A 22,944-nucleotide genomic window follows, 5' to 3' on the forward strand; every position below is an offset into this window, starting at 1 on the left:
AAAACAAAGAGGTCAGAGTGGGAGAGAGCCAAACCATAAGAGACTCTTAAAAACAGAGAACAAACTGGGGGTTGATGGGGGGTGGGAGGGAGGGGAGGGTAGGTGATGGGTATTGAAGAGGGCATCTTTTGGGATGAGCACTGGGTGTTGTATGGAAACCAATTTGACAATAAATTTCATATATTAAATTGCTGGCTGATTATGCCAGTCTGCTGCTTGTCCTAACCATGATTGGAACCTGAGGCTAACTGAGCTTCTGGTCTTCCTTTGTTTGTTTACTACTTAGATTGCTAGTGTTTCCCACAGTGCTTCTGGATATGGAGTTTTATCATACCCTGCTGCAAATCAAGTCAGCCCCCTCTGGCAGTGAACATTCTGATTGTCATGCCTTTTTCTACTTTGGTAGAACTACCTTATAAACTGAGCTAAGGGAGGGGGGAGCAGAGAGGGCTAGGCAGAATGCCATACTTCCATTGTTCATACCTAAAGTTCAGTGGCTTTTTTATGAATAACTAGTTCTCAGTGTTGTGTATGCCTTTGGTTGATTTTCAGAGCCCTGAATGGGTTGGTTTTGACACTTGTATCCATTTTTATCATTGCTTTTGGGGGAGAGTAACTGCTGAAGTACTCACTCCACCATACTAGAAGTCCCATCTCTGCATCGGTCATTTTTAACAACTCCTCAGCAGATTCTGGTGTGAAGCCAAGGTTGAAAATCACTGAGCTAGGGTAAATACAGGAATGAATGATTTCACTTCATTTAATAAACATTTATTGAACATCATCAGGCACAGTGTGGATACAAAGTGGATAGAGTATGGATACAAAGATTATAGACTATCCCTCTCCGTGGGTGGTCATAGGCAGTGGGAAAGATCAAGTAATAATGCAGTATAACCTGAGCAAATAGGGCTGGGTGAGGCTAGGTTTGGGAGCAGTGTCAACAAAAGACAATGCCTACAGCCCATCATTTTTCTGCAACATGCCAATAGGTTATCACATTTTCAGAAAGTACTATAGCCAGTAAGCAGATCCCTACTTAATGTAAGTATAAATAAAGTTTCTCATCCTGGAGAACTAGGACAGTTTCCCCAAATTACATGATGATTACAAACATAACTTTAAGGAACTGATTTTACTTCATGTAAAATCTAACGAGTTTTTTAAGGCTATATTTTCAACTGAACTGTGATGATTTCATAATCTATGAATAAATTAAGGAATAGCAAATCACAATGGAAGTCAGTATAGGCAGTGTGATACGGTATTATGGTTTCCAAAGTGGGATATCCACAAAGGCAAACCATGGAAGCATAGGAAGAAATATTAGTTAGCACTACTAGTTTTTCAAAAACATGAGATTTGGTCTTTAAAATGTTTCTATTGATTGAATGTTTCATAGAGTGAGTGAGACTATTTATATAGTAGTATATGCATAGAACTTACAAATAAACAAACGTATATAAGTGGCATGCCCCCAATATTTTTGGATTGGGAGTGCTCAGTCACAAAAGTTAGAGACCACTGGTATAGTGGTAAGAACACTGACCTAGATGGGTGCTAGTCCTTCTTGCACTACCAACTTGCTGTGTGAACATGGGCAAGTTACAAAGACATTCTGTGTATTCCAAACTATAAAATGAGGATCCTGTTATAAATATCCTTGAGATATCTTCCTATAAGTGGTTTTGTTCTTTATTTTCCTGTAAAGTATAATTATGAAGTTGTAATAGCAGAATGTTGTCTTTGGTTGTTGTTCAGTATTTGAATTGGATGAAGGTCTAAGCCTCTTTCTGAGTTCCTGAAATATTTCCGGAGAGAGCTTGGCTACATCCCTTCTCTGTGATGCTGTTGGTTGTAGATGTGATGATGCCACACACACCATGATATTTCTTTAAATTCTGTTAACTTTAGGCATATTAACAGGACATACCCCAATTGGTAGCAGAGTGCCAAAATATAGACACAGTTATAGATGTGTGTGTGCATGTATGCACACACAAATCAATCCTTAACCATCGCTTAATTTCATTGCCTCCATAAATGGAAATTCAGAAAGCTTCACGATTTAAGCTGAGTACATAAAGAACATTAATTGTAGTTTTAATAGTTAGAAAACACCCAAATAGATCCATGCATATCAAGTTTAGTGTCTACTCAGAAATGAACTTGTAAGATAGAGGATTATTTTCAATATTTAGATACAACTAAAAACCCAAGAGGTTAGCAAAACCTTATTTCATCTTTTGATTTAAATTCAAAGAAATTTAAATTTTACATGTTCTACTTAAAATATTCTCCTGTAAAAACATTCAGCTTCAGAATTCAATAGAGTAAGATGTTGGGCTTCAGTGTTCACGGATCATAACAAAATAGACTATTGATGGTTTTCTGCAAATAACTATTTGGACTGATTATGACATAGTCAGTTCCTTAAAATTTGATGTTTCTCTGATTTAGTTTTGTTTGCTATCTTCAGTAAATGAGTTATTGCTAAATAGTCTGTTGGCATAGTATTTTAACATCTAATCCCTCACATGCTTTTTATTTATTATTAGTATTTAAAAGCTTGAAGAAACTTTAAAGAACATAACAAAGATTTTTTCCTAAGTACTTTGGATTTTCTTTTTCTTTCTTTCTTTCTTTTTTTTTTTTTTTTGAGTTTTGAGAGAGAGAGAGAGCAAGCATGAGCGGGGCAAGGGCAGAGAGAGATAATCCCAAGCAGGCTCTGTGCTGAACCCCACGTGGGACTCCATCTCACAACCATGAGATCATGACCTGAGCCAAAATTAAGAGTTACACACTTAACCAACTGAGCCACCCAGGCACGCCTGGATTTTCTAAATAATACTATATAATACAAAACATCATAATGCTGGAATGTTTTTTGTTCCAAATAACAAATGACAGGAGATCGATGATAGTGCCATGAATCTTTACCATAAAGTTCAATATTAAAAACCAGCTGCTGTGATTTACCTGTAAAGATGGAATAATGACATTCAGGTACATTCTATGTGATAAGTGCATCATTTAAAAGATTCATCTTAGGGGCACCTGGGTCGCTCAGTCGGTTAAGCATCCGACTCTTGATCTCAACTCAGGTCTTGATCTCAAGGTCGTGAGTTCAAGCCCCATGTTGGGCTCCGTGCTGGGCATGAAGCCTACTTTAAAAAAAAATCATCTTAAAGAGAAAATGACAGAAAAAAGGAGCAACAATACAACAAAAAGAATGACAAATCATAACCATTTTGATGTAGATAAATGTTGAAAATATGATCTCATAAGAATGACTATAGACAGAATGAAAGTAAAAAAGAGCAAAAATAGAAAAGCAAGAGTTGGGGCACCTGGGTGGCTCATTCCATTGAGCATCTGACTTTGGCTCAGGTCATGATCTCACGGTTTGAGAATTGAAGCCCCACATCGGGCTCTGTGCTGACAGCTCGGAGCCTGGAGCCTGCTTCAGATTCTGTGTCTCCCTCTCTCTCTGCCCTCCCTGCTCATGCTCTGTCTCGCTCTCAAAAATAAGTAAATATTAAAAAAAATTTTTTTAAAAGAAAAGCAAGAGTAAAATGAAAAATGCAAATGTTGTATAAGTAGGAGAAAAGGTAACTCTTAAATTCTAAAATTAATTTTATTTTGCATGGTAATTAATTAAAGAGGAGAAGGAAAATAGCACTTTAAACTTAGACCTGCATTAGCACAGCCTGTACTTTGTAATCTACTGGGGGTATAGAATGCAGTCATTTTGCTGCTGCCTGGAACAGGCAGCCAGGAACAAATTTCACTCAGCCTTCCAATTGGTAACCAATCCACAAGCTTGAATTCAAAGTTCTAACCTTTAATTTTAATGCTGATCATAGACTAGGACATAGCTATTCACCCTAGGGGAGGAGCTAGTTAGTGGGAGAGGAAGAAGTTTGCCACTCCAGTCTGGGGATCAAAGACAGTAGCCTACCCTGTACCCCCAGGCCCAGAGCCACTGCACCCACCTCTGTACTCTCTAGAAGCCCTTGATTCGGTGCTACTTGTTTAGCAGAGGATAGATTTGCTTGCATTATTATGTGTTAATTTCGCACTATGTGTGCATTTGGCCTGTCTTCTGCTTTGATTTCAGTCATCTCTTTGCTTTTCCTGATGCTTCTTAAAGATTGAGAAAAGGTCAGGTTTGGATGGTTTGGAAGGTTTTTCTGTTTCAACTGGGCAGCTTGCTTTTCCCATGACCCATCACACACATGGCTTCACTTTTCCCCCAAATTTTCTGTGGACAAGGGGACTTTTTAGTATTAACATTTTGTTTTAGAATTATTTCAAATTACAAGGATAGTACACACAGTTCTGGTAGAGGTCCCTATTGTGGATATCTTTCATTACAATGTAGACCAGGGGCTTTTAACATGAATCCATGGATTAATTTGAGAGATTCCTGAACTCCTGAAATTTATGACCACTTTATATATTTGAATGAAAATGCATTTCAGTTCATTCAAGAGCTACATAAAGATTGTGCATTTATTTATTTTTATTAAAAATTTTTTAGGGGCGCCTGGGTGGTGCAGTCGGTTAAGCGTCCGACTTCAGCCAGGTCACAATCTCGCGGTCCGTGAGTTCGAGCCCCGCGTCGGGCTCTGGGCTGATGGCTCAGAGCCTGGAGCCTGTTTCTGATTCTGGGTCTCCCTCTCTCTCTGCCCCTCCCCCGTTCATGCTCTGTCTCTCTCTGTCCCAAAAATAAATAAACGTTGAAAAAAAATTTTAAAAAAAAAAAAAATTTTTTTTAATGTTTTTATTTTTGAGAGACAGAGAGTGAGTGGGGGAGGGGCAGAGACAGAGGTGGGGGGGGGGGGACACAGAAATCTGAAGCAGGCTCCAGGCTCTAAGCTGTCAGTACAGCTGACTGAGCCACCCAGGTGCTCCTAAAGACTGTACTTTTAGTTTTATCAATCCTTTTCTCTAGGTGCAACCTCTTCTCTCATGTTTTCCACCATGCTAATACATTTTTTTATTAGAATAATATCTACCTCAAAAAGCACCAGCGTGCATGAGCACATTTTTGTATACAACAGAACTGACCAAATTTCTTTATCACACCCCTATCATTGTCTGAGTTGCTCAACACTGTGTGTTCACATAAAAGATATTAACTGTTGTTTGATGAACTTGTGTTTCTTCTAACAGAGGAGTCTGTCTATACTACATTAGAGCCCTCAAAGTTGAACCTAGGGGTCCTCCATCAAAATGTTTTGGTGGGGAAGGGAGAATGGTTCCCTATCCAGAACACTTTGCATTTTATCAGTGCCCTGAAAAGACTTGGATAAAACCATTTTTATAGATTGTCTAAAATTTGAATGTTAACAGCAAAGGGTATTTGGAACTATTACAAAAGCACTGCTGTTTTCCCTTGAAACTTTAAAGGGGAAAAAGCTATGAAATTACCATAGACCTATTTTTCTCTTGTGTCTATATAGAGTGCATTATTTGAGGACTTTCTCACTCCACTTGAGTTCTAAAGATAAAAGATATTATAATATTAGAAATCTAGGATTCTGTGAAACCTCCCCCCCAAGTTAAAACTTCCCTTTGTAAGCATTTTGAATACTTTCAGTGCAATTTTTGGTTATTATCTAATATTAGGGATTTTGTTTCAGACTTACAGATTCCAGTCTGATGTTAGAAGATTATTCATCCAAGTTGAGCCCCCAACCAAAGAGAGCCAAGAAAAGCCTTCTGTCTGGGGAGGAGAAGGAAAATCTGCCAAGTGACTATATGGTGCCTATTTTCTCCGGACGGTACGTATGTATTCTCTTCCTGGCTTTAAATATTAGAAAGTGAAGAGTAGGTGTTGCCAGGTAGTAATAATAATTGCAACTAGCATTTGTTGAACAATGTTGAGAAAGCTTGAGAAACTTTCCTTGAGAAAGCTCTGAGGAACTTTGGCACCTTGCACTGAGGGAGATGTGTTCATTGTGAAAATCTGCCCCCACCTAGGATGGCTACATGACAGAAGAGAAACTTAGTTCTCATTATGTAACTGGTTGAAATCAGAAGGAGAGCATTGGATGCTAGTGATTGAACACTGTATATAGTCACTATAGGTAGAATAGAAAGAAAGGTTTGAAACCGTAAAGTGTTTGATGAACTTTAAAAAAATCAGATGTTATATTTAGGTAGAGGGAAACTATTGTGGTTGCCAGTGTGATTTTGAAAAAAAATTTTAGTGTTAATTTATGTTTGAGAGAGAGAGACAGAGCGAGAGTTGGGGAGGGACAGAGAGAGAGGAAGACACAGAATCCGAAGCAGGCTCCAGGCTCTGAGCTGTCAGCACAGAGCCCGATGAACCCATGAACCACCAGATCAGAACCTGAGTGGAAGTAGGACGCTCAACCGACTGAGCCACCCAGGTGCCCCGACAGTGTGATTTTAATTATTATTCATTAGGAAGAAAAAAACCTTAGATAAGGTAGACTAAGTAAAAGAAAGGCATCATAATTTGAATGCCTGTGCTATATTTGTTTAATGTAAAACAGATTACTATGTATTGTGAGGCAAACTCACAAAATAATCACTAAATCACAAGTCCGTTAATGCTGTTAATGTTCATAAGGTGTGTGTGTGTGTGTGTGTGTGTGTGTTTTAAAAAATATAAACTTTTTTGGAATGATTTTAATATAGAGAAGAATCTTGAAACTTGTTTAAGACACCAGATTAAAATTTAATGGGAACCTTCAGAGCCTTCCCTGTTTATTTTCCTGTGAATGGAGAGCTATATCCACAGAGCTAAGGCTATATTCAAAATGAAGGGCAAAATGCCATCAGGAAATTCAGTAGGAATGACATGGTTGTCATTGTTGGTGACCTTCTTCCATTTCCCTGTGTTTTTCCTATTTTTCTCTGACGGTTCCTTTTGGAATTGTTTCAGATACTAATGTCATAATTGTTCTGATTCTGATTAGGAAGGTAATGGGATAAGTAATATACTATTTTTAGCTTTTTCTTTGATATCTTTGAGATCTCTTGTATTTTAGTGTTTATTTTTGAGAGAGAGATAGAGCATGAGCAGGGGAGGGGCAGAGAGAGGGAGACGCAGAATCTGAAGCAGGCTCCAGGCTCTGAGCGGTTAGCACATAGCCCAATGTGGGGCTCGAACCCAAGAACTGTATGATCATGACCTGTGCTCAACTGACTGAGCCACCCAGGCACCCCTGATATCTCTGATTTTTTTAAAAGTAGACTTTCCCGGGCGCCTGGGTGGCTCAGTTGGTCAAGCATCCAACTCTTGATTTCAGTTCTGGTCACGATTTCATGGTTCCTGAGATTAAGGCCTGCATTCAGCTCTATACTGACAGCATGAAACCTGGTTGAGATTCTCTCTCTCCCTCTCTGTCTGCCCCTCACCCACCCCCCAATAAATAAATAAACTTTAAAAAAAAGTGAACTTTCCATTGAAATATACATATGTTGCTAAGTATGTTTGCCCAGGCTTGGCCTCTTCACAGTTCGTTTAATATACACTGCTATTCTTTATAGGAGATGGCTAGGCTAGAGGAGTAGAATGTTTTATTTTCTGCTTTGTTACCACTCTGTTTTAAAAAAAATATATTTAAAAAGCATATTAACTAATCATGAACCTGCATGGCATACCTCTCCATCTCTTTACCACATGAAATGAAGCTGCTTACTTTCAGTGCCTTCTTTCTCCTAAATCAAACCAATTTGTCTCCTCAGGGCCAGTCTCAAGAAATGATAATTTACAAAACAAACAGTGATAAAAGAAAATGCAAAAAAAAATTTATCTTCTGGGTTTTATTTCCAGTGTTTTTGTTTTTTTAATATGGAGCCATGTCCTGTATTCTACTACTGTGTTGAAAATAACACTTCCTACTGGTGTTGACAGTATTAATCTCAGAGGATGGGACAGACATGAACCTTTGTTAAGTACCTGTTATTTTCTGGGAATCATACTACATGCTTTATGTAGACTATCTTGCTAAATCCTCAATGCAGCCCTAGAGAGGTATTAGTATACCAATTTATGGACAAGGAAATTAAGGCTCAGTGACTTGCTGAAAGTGACATGGCTGGCAGTGGAAGAGCCAGGAGTCCTCTAGGGATTGGCCGATGCAACATACATACATATACTCTGCAATTATAATGTATTTCTGGGAAATACCATTTCTTCTGGATGGCACTTTAAAATTTCACTTCTTGGGGCACCTGGGTGACTCAGTCGCTTAAGTGTCTGACTTTGGCTCAGGTCATGATCTCAAGGTTCTTGAGTCCAAGCCCTGCATAGGGCTCTGTGCTGATGGCTCAGAGCCTGGAGACTGCTTCAGATTCTGTGTCTCCCTCTCTTTCTGTGCCTCTCCCTACCACCCCCTGCCCCCGTGCTCTGTCTCTCTGTGTCTCTCTCTTAAAAATAAATAAACATTAAAAAAAATTTTTTTTTAATTTCAATTCTTGTTCTCAGATAAATTGAGTTAACTTTGTGTCACCGGCAGATTTTTGAGTTGAGACCATCAGAGATCGAGTACTGGGGAGGTTTTAAATTCATCTTAAATTTGTAGTAGTTTATTTTTGTCAGCATATCAGCATCATATTCTTGTTCTTGTACCCAGATTATAGCAGGGTTATCACTGACATACACTTATATTTACTTAAAGAAAAATACCCCTGGTGTCCTGGGTGAAAAAAATATTCCTAAATGTATTTGAGGTCTCTTATGAAATAATTATAGTCTTCCTGAGGTTTAGCTTATTTGCAGTAGAGAAGGCAAGAGACCAGGACTTCATTCTGCTCTCTAGAGCTATGTCAACATGTCTACTGTCAGAGATAATGTGAGCTCAAACTTAAAGTTCTCTTACTTAAGAGTTGTCTCAACTCAGGGCAAGGCTAGCATTGAATATAATCTATTATTATATATATTGAATCATTTTACAAAGTTCATTTTAAACCTCTCTATTATATATTTAGTTCTGTATGGAATTCCAAGCAGATTCTCATGATGATTTTTATAATCACTTATTAATTCGTTCACTTCCTATCTCATTAAAAAAAAATTAGAGGTAATTATGTCAAGATTCTGAACTGAAAATCTTCCATCTTCCTTTTTCTCTACCTAAATTATAGTGTATATGTTACTGAGTTAGTAAATATTACCTTGTTAATATTCAGAAAGATAGAGATAAGGAAAAAGAAATTAAAATTTACCCACTAAGTTTAGTAAGAAACAAAGTGGACTAATCTTATCAGATGTTTTAGTAAAATTCCATGAGAAATTTCAAACTTGGGCAAATGTTGAGCCCTATTTTTCAGCAAACTACACAGATTCAGGTACCAGGAACTTAAAAACATAATGCCAGTATTTGCATAAATTTTAAGTAACTATTCTTGTAAGAAAAATCAAAGGTAAAATTCAGCCTTCAGAGGCCTAAGGAGACTCAATTTCAAGAAAATCTTCAATATGATCATGATACTTCCTCACCGTTGGGGTTGACAACAAAGGTATTGAAGGAGGTTAAAAATCATCTAAATATGTTTAACAACATTAATAAATTATAGCACAACTTCTATTATAAAGCATTTTGGGATGTTACCATTCCATCATCATCATCTCTCTGCCATCATCTCTCTGCCATCGCTCATACTCTGCCATCATCATCAATTATGAATAAAAACAAGTCACTTTTATAAATATCACCACTTTAAATGCAAATTTGGTCAATTTTTCTTATCAGGGCTGCATAAGTAAAAGCTCTCATTAAATATGTTTACACGTGCACACACACACATAACTTTTTAAAATTTTTTCTTAACGTTTATTTATTTTTGAGGGAGAGACAGCACAAGTGGGGAAAGGGCTGAGAGAGAGGGAAACACAGGATCGGAAGCAGGCTCCAGGCTCTGAGCTGTCAGCACAGAGCCCAACACAGGGTTCGAACCCACGAACTGTGAGATCATGACCTGAACTGAAGTCGGATGCTTAACTGACTGAGCCACCCAGGCACCCCCAAATAACTTTTATTATCTTAGAAAGAAACCCAGTAGGCATGAGGCCTCCCCATAACTTTAGAATTTATTTGTATATGCAACAGCTCTGAGCAATGCATCACATCAACTCAGTTATAGAATTCAGATCAAGCACATAGTCTTATATCAGGATCACAGGCACACAGGCGATATCTCATTTTACAATATCATCTATTCTAAAAGGAAAGTCTTTTATTATAGACTCAATCATATTTAAACACTCTAAAAAACCAATGAAATGATCTGAGGCAAGTTATCTAATTTCTCTGAGCCTTGTTACTATATATCTAAAATAGAAATGATACACTTTACCTCATAGGGTTGTTGTGGACATAAAATGAGATAATATATACAAAAAGCACTTGGCAACACTATGGCCATAATAGGTATTATTATTGTTGTTACCATTACTGGTTAAGGTGGTGATCCCTTCTGTATGTGAACAGTTAGATCCTGATTTACCAAGTTTTTCTTTGTCAGGTTTTCTTTGGGCATGTTACACAATGTACTTTGAACTTAGTAAAAGTTGGACAGTCCTGTCGCTGCCACCCATAATATCTGTATTTTGCTCTTATTGTATTTTAGTCAAGTACATGTCAGTGGAATTACAGATACAGAAGAAGAAAGAATTAAAGAAGCTGCTGCCTATATAGCCCAAAGGAATCTTCTTGCTAGTGAAGAAGGAATCACAGCATCCAAACAGTCCACAGCATCCAGACAGTCCACAGCATCCAAACAGTCTGCAGTATCCAAACAGTCCGCAGTATCCAAACATTCTACAGCATCCAAAGAGTCCGTGGTATCCAAACATTCTGCAGTATCCAAACGGTCCACAGCATCCCAAGAGTCTACGTCCAGTCTTCACCAGGAGGAAGCTTTTGAGAAGAAGTCAAGGAAAGTTGCAATTCGAGAGAAGGCAGAACGCCTGTCGCTGACAAAAACAGTAAGGAAAGAAATTTAATATAATTTACAAAAGCAGAAATGCATGTACCATTGTGTGTGTACATATAGATTGATTTGTTTCAATTGAAAAAATAAATATGTAGTCTTATGGAGAAACAAAACTAAAAGAATACAAGGATTCTGCGTCTCCCTCTCTCTCTGCCCCTCCCCAGCTTGCACTCTGTCTCTCTCTCTCTCAAAAAGAAATAAACATTAAAAAAAAAAAGAAAGAATACAAAGATAAAGACATTAAAACGTATGGGTCAAAGGGGTGCCTGGGTGGCTCAGTCAGTTAAGTGTCTGACTTTGGCTCAGGTCATGATCTCATAGTCTGTGAGCTTGAGCCCATGTTGGACTCTGTGTTGACAGCTCAGAGCCTGGAGCCTGCTTTGATTCTGTCTCCCTCGCTCTCTGCCCCTCCCCCGCTCATACTCTGTCTCTCTGTCTCTCTCTCTCTCAAAAAAAAAAATAAACATTAAAAAAAGTTTTTTAAATAAAAAAAAGTGTGTGTCAAAGAAAGACAGACTTGGTAGTTTTAAACTCCATGAAATTTTATTTTATTTTATTTTATTTTATTTTATTTTATTTTATTTTAGAGAAGAGGTGCAAGTGAGTGAGGGCAGAGAGAGAGAGAGAAGCAAGGCTCACACGAAGTGGGGCTAGAGCTCACCCAAAGCGGGACTCAAACTCACTAGCTGTGAGATCATGACCTGAGCCAAAGTTAGATGTTTAAACGATTGAGCCACCTAGATGCCCAACTCCATGAAATTTTAGGTTCTACAGAAAGTACAGTTCCAAAGAACCTTAAAAAATCCACCATAGGGGGAAATAAGATATGTTGCTGAGGCTTAGAACGTTAAAAACTAAGTGTATCTTTTTTAAAGAGGCAAAGAGAAGGCATATGGTCTAAATACGCAAGTAAAGCTCCACGTGGAAAAATGATAATTTTGGTTTGTTTGTTCTCTTAGTAGCACAGGCTACTCTGACTCCATAATACTTTGATATATTTTTTTTTATAGTTAGAAGAAACTGAAGCATTTCATAGAAAGTTGAATGAAGATCATCTTCTCCATGCTCCTGAATTTGTCATTAAACCTCGTTCCCACACTGTTTGGGAAAAAGAAAATGTAAAATTACATTGCTCTGTATCCGGCTGGCCAGAACCTCGTGTCACATGGTATGTTATCATTACGAAAATTACTCATAGAATCTATTACACAAAGTTAATTTTACCTCTAGTGAAAACATTCAGCGTTATGAATATGCAAGAGTGAATGAAAGCACCCATGAGTTTGTATAGATTTTTTAAATGGTGAAGAAGGGGCACCAGGGTGAATGGTTTATGAATGAGAAGAAAGAACAGTCCTGCATACATTATATTATGATACTTCATAATCCTGTTATACATGTGGGTCTTTATATAAAGTATTAAAATGTAGTCAACATTTATATACAAAGAAAATCTATGGTTATGACTGCTGTGGGCCATAAAATTTAAATAAAAATTTGCTCCCATACGGTATAGGTATCATTTTGTGACCAGAAGCAATAATATTTTTAAAAAATAATTAAAACCCAGAAGTCTTCATGTCTACTCCTCATAGGAGCTGAGGTTTCAACATGCTTTCTAAAGCCAAACAAAAGAGGGAATTAGATGGAAGATATTTCTCATTATGGGGTCTTTTTTTTAAGTTTTATTCTTATTTATTTTGAGAGAGAGAGATCGTGAGGGGAGGAGAGACAGAAAGAGAGAGAGGGAGAGACAGACTCCTAAGCAGGCTCTGCACTTAGTGCAGAGCCCGATGCAGGGCTTGAAGTCATGAATCATTAAGATCATGACCTGAATTGAAGTTAGATGCTTACCTGACTAAGCCACCCAGGTGCCCCCTCAATATGGGATCTTAAGAAATTTTCTTTCCGTAAAGAATAAGCACCCATGTTCTCCTTCCATCCTATAGCCTATTGTAATTGTCAATGACTTCATGATCCCTAACCTCCAGACTTACCTGTCTAATGTCATGAATACCTGCCACAGAGACAGCAGTATGAAAATGATGGAGCCAGCTTAAAAAGATGTTTTCTGTTTGAGTCTCTGACACGTATATTTTGCGTGCTGTTTTCTTATCCTCAAGAGTAATGGTAAATTCACCCTATGTTGCAGTATAAATGCTACACAGGATGACATTGCCATCTGTAGAAGGCCTGCCTCCTTTTCCTTTCTTACCCATTTTCTCTGTCGCTTAGACACCTAATTTGGCTAGGACTAATGAAGATAACTGACAAGGAGCATATTTCAGTGAAAATCAAGTGGTTTTTTTTTTTTTTTTTTTTTTTTTTTAAATTCACTTACAAGCTTTAAAACATAAAAGTATACTGCAGTAAGTTAGGAATCAATCAATCTTGGCCCCACATTTCTCTGTGACTATGGTATTGCATACTTTGGCCTTTCAAAGGGACATTTCCTCTTAAAACAGATTACTTCTCACCTCAAAAAATCTAAACTTTTCAATTGAAAATACGTGAAGAATAATGAATTTTTAGCTGTAAGAAATATTATTTCTTACAGTAAGTAAGACAGAGGGTAAGACATTCCCTCTTCTCTCATGAATTAAAATATACCACTAATAAATGAATAACTGGAATCCTTAATCAAGTAGATATATTTATTACACAATAAATTATAAATTTATTGAAAATTTATTATCAATTTTCAGTTATCCTCACTAATGGAGCTGAGTAGTGTGAATGACTCCCCAAATCTTTCACTTATGGCTTTGAGATATTTTTTTTCTTAACATTGAACCATATGTCCCAGGGGCTCATTTTAAACAAAAATGAAGACACAGACACAAGGTTTGTCTCAGGAATGATTGGAAATCAGTTCATTTACTGGAACAAGTCTTCACAAGTTCCTGCGTGTCATTTAGTGTTTGGAGAAGACAACTCCATTATTTATAAAACTCTCTCCTTAGGGATGGATCAGAGCATTTCATGAAAGTCCTGTTGCCTTGCAAACCAAGTGAAAAGTAAACATTAAAACAAAGAACCAGTGGACCACTCATAATCATAACCATCCTTCAGAGAACAAGATTTACCCCTGGATAAAGCTTAAATTTAGACAGTTAGCTAGCAGACAACTGAAAATTGACTATGGTAATAAACAAGGTCAGATGCAAGTTTTGTGGGGCCTGAAGCTCATAAATTTGGCAGCACTCTTTACAAAAAAGAATGTTAATGGTCTAAATTAGGCCCTGCGCCGTGAAGGGACCCTGCTGGTGAGGGACCCTGAAGCTTCATTGGCCTCCCGGTAAACCCACTTCTGGAGGAAACTTTTGTGTGGGATTAGTGTGCCTTCCTGGGTATGCTGCTTTAAAAAAAATAATCGTTAAGTGAAGGTCTAATTTGCTTCCTAACACTGGTATAGAGTACACAGTCCACAATAAGCATTTCCTCCGTGAGCAGGGTCCCACAACCCAAGTACAAACCCAGGTTGTTGATGATTACTCTGCTGGCATTTATGTCTTTTTGTTACCCAACTGCACTTTCTGGGCCTGACACCGAGTGCAAGCATGAAAGAAATAATTGGGGATGACCTTTCTGAATAGAAGGCGGTAACTCATGGGAACAAGTGTGTGACGATACTTTCTGCAGTCATGCTACCTCTGCTTGTAGCCCTTAGGTCCTTAGCCATGGTTTTCAAGGGCATTTGTGCCTGGGGCCTGGCTGCCTTAGAGCTCTTTGCAAAGAGGGTTAAGTTCCAAGTTTCCAGTAGGCACCCTCAGGACATGGAAGTCCCTGAGGCCTAACAAATGATCTGAACACGCAGCAGTAACAAATGATCTGGACATGCAGCAGCTGCTCTTTGGCCAATCCCTTGGACTGACCAAGTCTGTCTAAATGGAATCTAGAGGTTACCCAGAAAGCACTAACTGACCGGAGCACATATCACTCATCAGGGCCAGGTGCAGGGATGCCAAGGAGCACTGTCCTGTTCCCAAGTCACTTTGAGAACAGAAAGAACCCTGTTTAGGCGTTGGGTCCAGTAGGAAAGTTAGTTGCAAGGATGTTTCTGCACCACCACAGTGAAGCTGAAGGAGGGCTTTGTCAATGCAACAGGAAGCATACATATATGGTGAAAAATCCCAAAGTTGTTTTACTTAATTTAAGAGGCTATCTTTATGTAATAACTTGTATAATAGGCTATATATTGGTTTAAAGGAGGAGAAAAAATTATGTTTGTATTTGTTTTACTTGCATGAAGAAATTCTGGAAGGATATATAAAAATCTAAGGAGAACAGTTACCTAAAGAGATGAGGGGAGTAGAGGATAGATACATTTGAGAAAGGAGACTACTCCCTGTGTTACCTTTACACTTTCTTGGACCATATAAAGGTGTTGCTTGTTCTAATTTTTAGAATTATATGAAATAAGGGAGAAAAGTTCTCTTTAAAAGAAGGAAGGAATTTGAATTAATTTAATTTTTTTAAAGAGCCAGATTCAGTTGGATTTCCAGTCCAAAGTCTAGATTGATTTTTGTCAATGAATATCTGGATTGTAATGTGTGGGGAGCTTCATGCAAACTCACTGTAGCAATGTGTTGGCGTTAGTGAGTAGCATTCATTCATTCCCTCACTGAGTACCCATGTTTTTGGATCTAAATGCAAATACTGTGTTGGATCCACCAGTGAGACATTTAAAATACTTGTTTGGAATTCTTCACATTGCCCCTAAAGTTAATGCCAAATAGACCCTTAAAGAAATGTGTCATTAGGCATGATAATAATGCAAAACCTCAGAATAAAATAGTATGAGACATGCATCTCAGGAAGAGTCTAGAGATTTGGAAAAGTCTTATTCAATTTTTGCAAATTATGAGAATTTATAAATTCCATAATAGAATCATGTATTCAATTTGTTTACAAGATTAGAGTTATTCACAATGTATTTAAATTTAGCAGTTACTACTCTATTTTCTTTGGAAAACAACCTACATTTAACATAGTTTAAAATTATTTATAATTTATGATTACTTCCCAACATAAGGGTTTTATTTTAGATTTTTCTTATTTATTTAAGTCCAAAATTTATCCTAATGGGATAGATCTCTCTCAGCCAACTGGATTTTAAAGTGGGTAATAGCTATTTATTTAAAATATAAAGCTGGATTCTAAGCACCCATCACAGTTGTAGTGAGATACAACATGTTAAAGATCATTTTAGCATGTATTATTTGTTGATAGAAAAAAAGCAGAATGAACCTTTTTGCTTGACTATGCTTTACACTACCAAAGAGCTTTCACTATAACCCCTTGCTATCAAGTCAGCCCAAGATCTAGTCATTTATTTGGGGGGATGAAGTGTGTGTTTTACACACATAAACAAAGAGTATCCTTCTCCAAATATTTACAGTATAATGGAAGCTCATTAACTAATAAGTAGTTCATAGACTCTACATGAAAATGGTAAGGAAAATGGTGTACATCTGAATGAATATTCACAAGAATTTCAGAAGCCTTTTGACAAATAATCCCAGAGTGTAGGTTACTCTCCAAAATTAGCGTCTGACTGTCCTGTTTGGAATTTCACTTTCCAGAAATAGCAAGCCCTGAAGCATATACAGAGCAGGCCAAAAATCCTTCTTTTCTTCCCCGACTGAATACTGAGGATGGCCAATCTCAAGTGACTCCCAACGTGAATGACTGGCTGAAATTCTTGGAGAATAGAATAGAATTGCTTCCTAATTTAATCCTTGTGTGCTGTTTTTAAACAGACTTTTCTTACACTGACATCTGGAGTTCCAGGGGAAAGACTAGAAGATCCTCAAAGTGTTGTGTGTCGTGTGCATGTATATTTTAAACCGACTTCTTGTGCCAGGGGGTCACATTAGAAAAGTCATGGGTTTTTAGCAGGGGGAAGGCACTAAGGTGCTAAGTCGCGTAGTACTGGAGAGCGAGGGAGGTGAAGCAACACTGCGAGCTGCAAGATACTGTTTTAACTCAAAGTTTATGGAGACATGAACAACATTTTTGGCCAGAAGCCATATCAAGTGTCAGTAGATTATTTGCTCAAGTACCACATGCCATAGCCTTCCGTGTCATATTTCTCTTCTTATGCTAAAAAGAACTACTGCAAACACCCCAGCGCATGAAAAAAACTGAGTAGTAAGAGGGAGCTTTTTTTGTTTTTGTTTTTTTTAGGAGGGAGCTTTAGAATCTAGTGTGAAATTACTGAGACCAATTTATTCTGAAGAACATGCTGATTAACTTGTTGCACCCTGTCATTCATCAAAACAAGGAATGTTTGAAACTAGGAGCAGCTAGCTCATTTCTTTTTCTAGGTCATCTCTGATCAAATAGTCCTGTCTGCTTGGAGCTCTGTGGGGAGATGGCTGGCTGAGGACACTTTGGGGCTGGCAGGAAACAGCTAGCAGTTCTGCCGGGGGTGGGGCAGAAGGTTGTGCTGCTCCACCTGCCACGCAGCTGTGACTCCTAAGCCAATCCAATCCTCTCATCTCACATCTGAGGGAACTGAGACACAAAGAGACGCAATGTACTTTCTTGGTCTGTACTTACTTTAAATTAGCCATATCATGGGGCGCCTGGGTGGCTCAGTCGGTTGAGCGTCTGACTTCAGCTCAGGTCATGATCTCACACTCCGTGAGTTCGAGTCCTGCATTGGGCTCTGTGCTGACAGCTCAGAGCCTGGAGCCTCCTTCAGATTCTGTGTCTCCCTTTTTCTCACTGCCCCTCCCCCACTCATGCTCTGTCTCTCTCTATCAAAAAATGAATAAAAATTAAAAAAATTTAAAAAAATTAGTCATATCATGAAGTTTGAAGTATGCATTTGTCAGAACTCTGTTCCTTCAGCCACGAATTATGAAGCCACAATTAATCTCTTGTTACACAATAATTCTGTTCAATCCAATTTAACGAACAGTGAGTACCTAATATTTGCCCATGATTCATGCTTCCTGGAGAATGGGAATAGAAGTAAATGTGGATCAGACACAATCCCTGTCACCAAGACAATGACAGCTCAGTAGAAGACACACATATCCAACCAGAATCTGATAAATGTTGTATCTTGCAGCTTGAACCAAGTAACACTGATGTAGAGAGACAGGAACAATTAATATCATGTGGGATTTCAATTTTTCTTAATGGGGGGTGTTTATTGATTTTGAGAGACAGACAGACAGACAGAATATAACTGGGGGAGGGGGAGAGAGAGAGAGGGAGACACAGAGTCTGAAGCAGGCTCCAGGCTCTGAGCTGTCACCACAGAGCCCAATGCAGGGCTGGAACTCATGCACCGCAAGATCATGACCTGAGCCAAAGTTGAATGCTCAACTCACTGAGCCACCCAGGCGCCCCTTGTGTGGGATTTCAAGGAGGAGTTTATTGAAGAAATGGCATTTGATCTGAACCTTGAAGGATGAGTTGGGGTTCTGCTAGGTAGAGGAGAAAGACACATTTTTTTAAAGTATATTTATTTATTTTACGAGAGAGAGAGAGAGAGAGAACAAGAGTGAGGGAGAGTCAGAGAGAGGGAGAGAGAGAGAATACTAAGCAGGATCTACACTATCAGCACAGAGCCTGACGTGGTGCTCACACTCAGAAATCATGAGATCATGACCTGAACTCAAATCAAGAGTCGACGCTTAACTGACTGAGCCACCCAGGTTCCCTGCCACGTTGTTTAAAGTATAGAAAATGAGCATGTTTTAGGGACATAGGGCATGTGTGTGCACATGTGCGTGCGTGAGTGTGTGAGCTGGGGAGAGGAAGGAACTGACTGAAAATTATTTCCTTTCTTTCTCTCCCTTTCCACCACTTTCCCTGCTCCCAAACCTCATTATAACCATTTCCAGAAGTCTGAAGAAATAAAATGCAGCTAAATAGAGAACAGTTGGACAATGGAAGCATCATATGCTGTCACAAGTCAGACTGCTTGGGTTCAAATCCCAGCTCTGCTATCTAGCTATGTGAACTGGGACAAGTTACTTAACTTCTCCTGGTCTTGGTTTTTTTAATCTGGAAAATGATGTTACAAATAGTACTATCTCATGCAGTTGTGAGGATTGAATTTTCTAATCTATATGTAAAGCACTTAGACTCTTGCCTTGGCTCACAGTAAATGCTCTGAGTTGTGGTTATTAGTGTTATTTACATTATCTGGGCACGTGAAGTGGGGTGTTTGAAAGGGAAGCAAGTGAAATCTAGCTCTTGGACAGAAAATGGCTTAAGCAAAAAAGCCTGGTCTGGCACCATAGCCATTGGCTATTGAGGGCATGAGGAGGTGGTGAAGAATCAAGGTGCGACTTCCAGCCTTGGGGGACAGTGTCTGAGGAAGGGCCCCTCCATGTAGCCCTACCCTCTGAGGGCTGACAGGCTTAGCCAGGAATGGGACAGTCAGAAAAAGGGAATCTTTCAGCTTTTATTTGTCAGACTTTTTCTTTCGTGATTGATATTTAAGTTCTCCCAAGCCGAGAGCCATGCTTGCCTTTAACAGAACAAAACACTTAAATATAATGAGCTTTCAATACAATGGCATTGTTTTTAACAACATGGAAGAATCTTAGTAGGAAGAATGTTTTACTCTCATCCTACAGACAGCCAATGATAAAACTCCCAACATAAAGCCTTTCTTTCTGTCCTGTCAACAATGGACAAGTTTTTCTTTCAGTCTTTTATTGAAGTATAATATACACACACAAAAAGTACATATTACATATAAATGTAGAGCTTTGGTGAATTTTTGTAGACTGTACACACCCGTGTAACCAGTACTCAAACACAAGAAACCAAACATTATCAGCACCTAAATGCCTCCTTCATGTCTGCTGTCTCCGCGCCCCACCACCCCCCTCCCCTGGGAAGTCACTCTCTTCACTTCTAATAGCATTAATTTGGTCTTTTCTGGTTTTGTACTTTATATAAAAGCAATCATTATATACTCTTTTGTGTCTGGTTATTTTCACTCAGCATTATGTATGTGAGACTCAACCACAGTGTTATGAATGGTCAACTTCTTAAATGTAATTTTTATGATGGAAGAGAGGAAAGGATGCTTATCAAAAAGTTTTACTGGATTTATAGTGCATTTTATTTAATCTGCCATAGATTTGTATTTATTGAACAGATACTGCTGCTAATCTCAGTGCCATGTTTATAGGTGTCCCTTGAAGAACAAGGATTGTGTGGGTGTGCTTTTAATCATAAAGCTATTTACATTTCTACTTATTTCACCTTGTTCTCTTGTCTCACAGGTATAAAAACCAGGTGCCGATAAATGTCCACGCAAACCCTGGAAAGTACATTATTGAGAGTCGATATGGAATGCATACTCTGGAGATCAATGCGTAAGAGGACATCTGGGTCCATATGTGTGCTGTTCGACAATTGCCTGGGGAGTCATCTCACCACTCCAGTTAACAACCACTCTCCCCCTTTCTTCCCAGTGCAACAGGATCACAAAGTGATCTTAGATTTGAATTTAGTAAAAGATGATGAGAATAAAATTAACTTCTGTCTTTTAATTTATCATTTTATATACTTGAGAGTTTTTCTAGACATTAGTAAGAAAATGAGTTACATAAGTAGGCACTTATATTTAGTTATCCTTCCATCATCATCATCATCCTTTTTTGCCTTTAGTCGGCAGAGGCCATGGAGATTGTGGTGGGTGGCAGTGAAAGTAAGCTTCCCACCAGAAAGTGTGGGAAATTATCTGCCCACCCTGTCAGCCTGCAGAGGGAGGCAGGACTGGACACCGGGGTGTTTTTAAAGCAAAATGCAAAGCAGAATTGAAAGCAGAACCCACATCAAAATTTCTAAGTCCTCAAAGGTTTATCATATCTCCTAATATGGTTTTGAAATCCAAGCTTAGTCATGTGAATGAAAAAGCTAAAACTCCCACTATTTGAAGTTCACATGAAACTGTGACATGCTGAGACGTCAAAGTAAAATTTACATCATTGTGATCTCAAGAGAGTTTGTAGTCTTCTCCTCAGATCAGAACAGCTGCCACATGGGATACAGGGTTTCAAGCAGGACTCTGGGGCCCTGTGACATTTGCCGAGCATCGACCTCCAACCAGAGTCACTTCAGTTCTGCCACTTGGTGGTTCTACTGAGGCTGCAGTGAGCTCTGTGGTTGCTTTATAATTCAGTAGTTATGAGAAAGGCAACCATATTGACCTTCCTGGGGTTGTGCTGGTGTCTATAAAATTTCAACAAGAAATAGGTTTTTACAAATGACGCTAAACCCAGAAAGTCAACGAGGAACTCAGACACTGGTTATGACAAGACACAAAAAGACCTGCTTTGAAATCTTAGCTTATTCATCTCTGTGAGATCATTCTTTCTTTTGTTTTATTATTAAACACATCCCAGTTTCTGTATTATAACTTACAGGAACTTCCAAATAGCACTGCTTGTGTTGTACTATGGGCTGAATCTCCAAGTGCGACCTGAACCTTGGTAGAGTTGAGACAGAAATAGCATATTTGTACTTTGGAGCTAGAACACAGACCCACCTATTAGATAGACCCAGATCTGGTTTGTGGCTCAAGGAGAGTGGCTGTGTCTTTCCCTCTCTGTTCCCCCCAGACTGAAACTCACCCTGAGGGATGCCAGCAGGAAGACTGTCCCCCCAGGGTGCTCTGGGTAGTTACTACTACAAAAGTACATGGCTGGACATTTTCTGTTCCTGACACAGCTTTAGACCAGTTAATTGTAACACTGTTTGTGCTGTAATTTATGCGTTTAACACTTTGCTGGCATTTTTTTTTTTTGGACATTTAAAAAAAATTTTTTTAATGTTTTATTTATTTTTGAGACAGGGAGAGACAGAGCATGAACAGGGGAGGGTCAGAGAGAGGGAGACACAGAATCTGAAACAGGCTCCAGGCTCTGAGCTGTCAGCACAGAGCCCGACGTGGGGCTCGAACTCACAGACCGAGAGATCATGACCTGAGCTGAAGTCAGCCGCTTAACTGACTGAGCCACCCAGGCGCCCCTTTTTTGGACATTTAAATGAACCTGGGCTAGGGTCACAGTGGACTATAGGTGTCCTCCTCCCATTCTGTGCAGCTGGCCTCAAACTGCAGTAGATATCTTGCATTATATAAAATCCCACAGGGAGCTAGATTGGAGTTAGTAGCTTCATCAAGAGTCCCCAACAGCCAGGGCTCCTGGGTGGCTCAGTTGGTTAAACGTCCAACTGTTGATTTCAGCTCAGGTCATGATCTCACAATTATGAGATCGAGCCCCACATTGGGCTCTGTGCTGACCATGGAGCCTGCTTGGGATTCTTTCTCTCTCCTCTCTCTCTGCTCCTCCCCCTGCTTGTGCTCTCTCTCTCAAAATAAATAAATAAACAGTTAAAAAGAAAAAGAGTCCCCAGGAGCCACGTTGTTAGCCAGTGATTTGCAGTGTGTGTTGTCAGCAAAGATACCTTTGATAGAACAGCATTGTTGCAATGGTCACTCACTTCCTTCTGTCCTTTCAGATGTAATTTTGAAGACACTGCCCAGTACCGGGCTTCAGCGATGAATGTTAAAGGAGAGCTTTCAGCATATGCTTCGGTTGTCGTAAAGAGTGGGTTTGCTGGGCTTGTTTTATTCAAAATGCATTTTTAAAAAATTAACTGTCATTGCTAAAAATAAATCAAGAAGCAGTTCATATGTATTTCTGCTTTCTTTTCTAGGATATAAGGGAGAGTTTGATGAGACTCGCTTCCATGCTGGGGTTTCCACCCTGCCCCTCAGCTGTAAGTTTAAAAATATGTTTGCTGAGTGTCATCTCTATTTAAAATCCAGCATAATAAGCCATTCTATAATGCTGAAATAAAAGCATAGGATTATTATAACATATGCTAGTACGTATATAATAGCACTCTTTTCTTATTTTTTAGATTCTTTGGTTACTATTCTCTTTCTGAATATAATTGCTTTGTTCTGGTTTTATAAAAGCC

The 22,944-nt window shown here is 38.8% G+C and overlaps 1 protein-coding gene across 3 annotated transcripts in view; it reads left to right on the plus strand.

Annotated features, from left to right (window-relative positions):
* Positions 1-22,944, plus strand: part of MYOM1 (myomesin 1) — a 155,590-nt gene that overhangs the window by 37,168 nt on the left and 95,478 nt on the right. For all 3 annotated transcript variants that reach the window (XM_043558400.1, XM_043558399.1, XM_043558401.1), the window contains 6 exons: positions 5,649-5,789; positions 10,612-10,969; positions 11,988-12,145; positions 20,238-20,330; positions 22,480-22,568; positions 22,678-22,740. In XM_043558400.1, the coding sequence (XP_043414335.1) occupies positions 5,649-5,789; positions 10,612-10,969; positions 11,988-12,145; positions 20,238-20,330; positions 22,480-22,568; positions 22,678-22,740 (902 nt within the window). The remainder of the gene's footprint in view (positions 1-5,648; positions 5,790-10,611; positions 10,970-11,987; positions 12,146-20,237; positions 20,331-22,479; positions 22,569-22,677; positions 22,741-22,944) is intronic.

The sequence above is a fragment of the Prionailurus bengalensis genome, chromosome D3, assembly GCF_016509475.1.
Source record: "Prionailurus bengalensis isolate Pbe53 chromosome D3, Fcat_Pben_1.1_paternal_pri, whole genome shotgun sequence".
Classification (NCBI taxonomy): Eukaryota; Metazoa; Chordata; class Mammalia; order Carnivora; family Felidae; genus Prionailurus; species Prionailurus bengalensis.